The sequence below is a fragment of the Culex quinquefasciatus genome, chromosome 1 (genome assembly GCF_015732765.1).
Source record: "Culex quinquefasciatus strain JHB chromosome 1, VPISU_Cqui_1.0_pri_paternal, whole genome shotgun sequence".
NCBI classification, from domain to species: domain Eukaryota; kingdom Metazoa; phylum Arthropoda; class Insecta; order Diptera; family Culicidae; genus Culex; species Culex quinquefasciatus.
Genome location: NC_051861.1, coordinates 73,176,269 through 73,180,390, shown reverse-complemented (window position 1 = coordinate 73,180,390; position 4,122 = coordinate 73,176,269). Strand labels below are relative to the sequence as shown.

The following is a 4,122-nucleotide window of genomic DNA, read 5'->3' as shown; positions in this document are numbered from 1 at the left end:
ATACAAATAAAATCCATTTCCGGTTTTGGTAGACAATTGCTCCCTAGTTAATATTATGACGTTTAGAAAAGTACTTAAAAAGTTATGCTTAAAAAACGATTTTAGCTAAACTTTGGAAGATTGTTAAAAAGGGTGGTTTTTGTAAGAAATGCTATACATTTTTAGAAAGGTATTTAAAAGACCTTTCCAACAAGCCCAAAACGTTGAAGATCTATATGTCAAAAGTTATAACCACTTAAGTGTTATTTATACACTTTTTAGAGGCCGGATCTCACATATTTTGATGAAAACATTGTCCGGATCTACCATGCGACCTGTCGTTGAATTAGTAATCAAGAGATCTTTCCAAAGAGTCCAAAAGATTGAAAGTCTGACAGCTCTATCAAAAGTTATTAGCACTTTACTACCGTTCTACGCATAATTGTCCCATGTTAAAAAAAAGGCCAGATAGAGGACAAAAAACCCACCTCTTGCAATTTGAAGCATCCGAATTCCTCCACTCAAATTCCCCAAGCAAAACATTCTGACCCAGGACCGACCCAGGGCGGACATTACGCATCGGCAGACGTTACTGATCGTGTGGTCCGCCCTGGCGGACCGAGGACGGGTCGCCTGGGTGGTTGAAATTTGACGTTTGAAATTTTTCAATTTCTTCCGCCCTCCATCCGCCTTGGCGTGCCATGGGTGCATCGCCTGGGCGGTTCAAACTGATCGCTGAAATGTTTCAATATCGTTCGCCCCTCAATCGCCGCGGCGGTTTGCATCTGAAGGAATTTATTTCGAATTTGACATTTCAGTCAGTTTTTACCGACCGTGTTGTTATTTAATCGGCGGCTGCTGATTTTCGTTGTACAGTTTGTGTTCGGAGAACTGTTTTGTTGTTTTGATAGTTTACTTATGTAAACACACAGTTAAAAGTGCGTTTTAATGAGTGGTTGAAGGTTATTTTGAAAGAATAATCGTAATTGTTGGTGTAATTTCTGTGACACCCCTTATAAATATTGTTTGCAGATGTGCAATCATTTGAAATACCTGAAATTTGATATGTTTCATTGTTGTTACGATTTTTATGGAAATTTGATAAATCCGTTGATATTCGTTACGTAATAAAAGAACGCTCCTTTAGCAAATTTGTTCAGATATGAGAATACAACCGTAGCGAATGCGCTATCTTACCCAAATTATTTATTCAGACGTGCGTCATGATAGCCCAATGAAATGCTGATAGACAATTGATTCAATAAGTCAGATAAATATATTATATAAAAATATATTCTACACAACTGCGTTATATCAAATACAATACTAACTAAAAGAGCCTTTGATCAGCAAAATGCCGGTTGCATAATTGATAATTTTTACAATTTCTGCTTGCCTTCGGTGATCTCCTCAATGGTTGCGGTTTGCTTGGGATTGCGCTTGTAAATTTCATAATTCAATAGAGCCGCAAACGAGCACCACGCAAAGTATGGAATGAACAGGTAGCCGGCAAGCTTGTTCACGTTGAAAAATGCAAATCCTGTGGCAGCGACAGATCCGGTCAGCGCGAGCAGTTCCACGAAACTCTGCAAGGAGAAAGATAACATTTTCCACTAATCTTTGGTAATTAAATCATATGAGTCATACCCATTTCAGCTCATGGCGCTTGAAGAAGATTGGTGTCCAGGCCCAATTCAGCGCCAGCTGAGCTCCGTACAGGATCAATGGTCCTCGGGCGATTCCGTTGAATCCTCCACCGTCTCTCCACACCAGATAGGAAGCGTAACCCATTCCTGCATAAAGAGAGGTCCACACGGGTCCAAAACCCAGTTTGGAGGTCGGAACGAGGAAAGTTAAGCCCTGGTACCAGCCCTTAATTTCCTGCCTGGTCAGGTACCCGTTGACCCATCCACCAAGCTGGGGCAGCGCGATGGCTCCGACGATTTTCGGAATTTCACCACTCATAATTATTGCTGCTGTCCCGGAATGTACTGAAGATTTTGTTTAATTAAATTCGGCGGACGTCAAATCTCCTGTCACTGCACCAAGTAACTGCGATAAGTTTCGAGTTCGTGTGGCCGGCCAGCCAAAAAATGCTAGAAACATCTATCTGTTTACCAACACACAAGCAGGTATTAACTTGGGCTGGTGTTTGCAAAGGTGACCTATCTACCATTTGGAATTCTTTTTGACTGCAATAACAATATTTTCTGTTAGTCCAATATTGAAATTACTTTAAAGGAAATAATCGTAGAAAAACTAGTACCTAGTAGTTTTGAACTAAAGTTGACTTTTAGTTATTGGGTAGAAAAAGAGCGAACCGCTCAAAGAGCCGGTTCACTGAAAAGAGCGAACGAACCGTGGCTCACAAAAAAAGAACCGCGGTTCTTTTTTAAGCTTCGGTCTTTTGAAAGAACCGTTTCAATATGGCATGATTTTTGTTATAAATATAATTTATTGAATTTCCAAAATACTACATAAATTTGTTTTTGAGAATTGAAAATGCAATTTCAAAAATTTCTATGCTTATAAAAATAGATCCCAAAAGTAAATGATTTTCTAAACAAAATGAAATAAACTTTTCATTGTACAACTGAGTGTACATTAAAGTAATACTGGAACACAAATTTGAGCATTTCAAATAGCATAATTTTTTATATATTTACAAAAATCTACTGAATATTTGAAATACTTTGGAAAAAATAATCATTTTGTCCAATTAAACTTAAGCGTTTATAGACTTTATAGATTAAATCATAAGTTCAATTCTTGTAGAAATGAACGCAATTTTAAAATTAATAGCAATTTTTCCAGCATCCTAGATTAAAGTGTGGATGCCTTTCAATTACTCGAATATTTAGTTTTGAGAAGAAATCTTGACATAGAGACCACCAAGACCTATGGTTTTCAAGGGCATCTTCTCGTGTTCAGTATTTTTTTATCAAATATTGCCGTTAAAAATATTTTTCAAAGTTTATGTCACCCCTCCCCTTAAAAATCGGTCCGAAAAATCAGGGGGCAACAAAATATTTTTTCAAAAAACTTCCAAATTTTAATGGAAAAGTTTTATCAACTGAAAACAAATTCAAAAGCATTTTGGGATCAATCAAAAATATTTTGGATTTTTGTGAAATTCCGTTGCACAGTAATGCAAAAAGTTTTTTTTCAGCATAAAAAAAAGTTCATCAATACTTCGATATTTTAAAACTAATGATTGCAATACAGCTGGGATGTGTAAAATATTTTGTACGGCCCAATTTATAAAAGTCCAATGTGAAATAACTCATAAAATCACACGATTCTTGAAAAACCCCTTTTCATCGAAATTTTTAAAAAGAGCGAAAGAGCCGTTCAAAAGAGCGGCTCTTTTTAAAGAGCGAACGAAAATGAGCGACTCCTAAAAAAGAGCGGTTTTGCCCACCTCTAGTTTATACGGATCATCGAGGAAGAACCGTATGAGTTTACAGAACGATGCAAAATGACGAATCGATTCATTTTTTTTCTGATTCCTAGGGATAGAGTCATGGCAACGTCCAACAAACAAAAACAAACGGATGTCAAACTCTCTACAAAGCTCCGTTTCACAAAGAAAACTGTCTATGCAAGCCATGAGCAGGGATTCCAGGTTGCCAGATAAATCTGGCATTGCCAGTTTTTTTGAGTGACAATTTGTAAAATTTTATTTTTGATTTCTTCCTGACTTTGTTAAATTGATTAATGATGTTTATTTTGTGAAGCTACAATGTATACAAAGTGAAAATACACAATTTTTGAACACAATGTTGCTCTCTACTTTGAGAAAAGTGGCTTGCCAGGTTTTTTTCTAGTTGTTTTGCCAGATTTTTTTCTGTTCAGAGCTGGTAACCTTGACAAAAGGAGGGCATTGTAGGGATTATGGGTTGCAGGATTGAATATGTAATAAATTATTAAATGAGTATTTATTATAAGATTGATATAATTCATAAATAAGAGTTTAGAGCGCAACAAAAAGTACGCACCTTCTTGAATATTGCCTTGTTAGCAGACAGATTGCGGATTGAGTGCGAGAGCGCGCTAGCGAGCTGCGAGAGAGAACAACGAGCGAGAAAACAACGAGATGCGCGCGGCCGGCGAAAGAGAGAATGAAGATTGTCAAATCAGTTT

The 4,122-nt window shown here is 37.1% G+C and overlaps 1 protein-coding gene across 1 annotated transcript; it reads right to left on the bottom strand.

Moving 5' to 3' along the window:
* Positions 1 to 1,236: 1,236 nt before the first annotated feature.
* On the bottom strand, positions 1,237 to 2,081 carry LOC6042582 (translocator protein). The gene is given in 4 exon segments (XM_001852595.2): positions 1,237 to 1,565; positions 1,627 to 1,805; positions 1,808 to 1,827; positions 1,829 to 2,081. Coding segments are annotated over 4 exon segments (522 nt in total). The 5' UTR covers positions 1,945 to 2,081; the 3' UTR covers positions 1,237 to 1,358.
* Between the last annotated feature and the right edge of the window lie 2,041 nt (positions 2,082 to 4,122).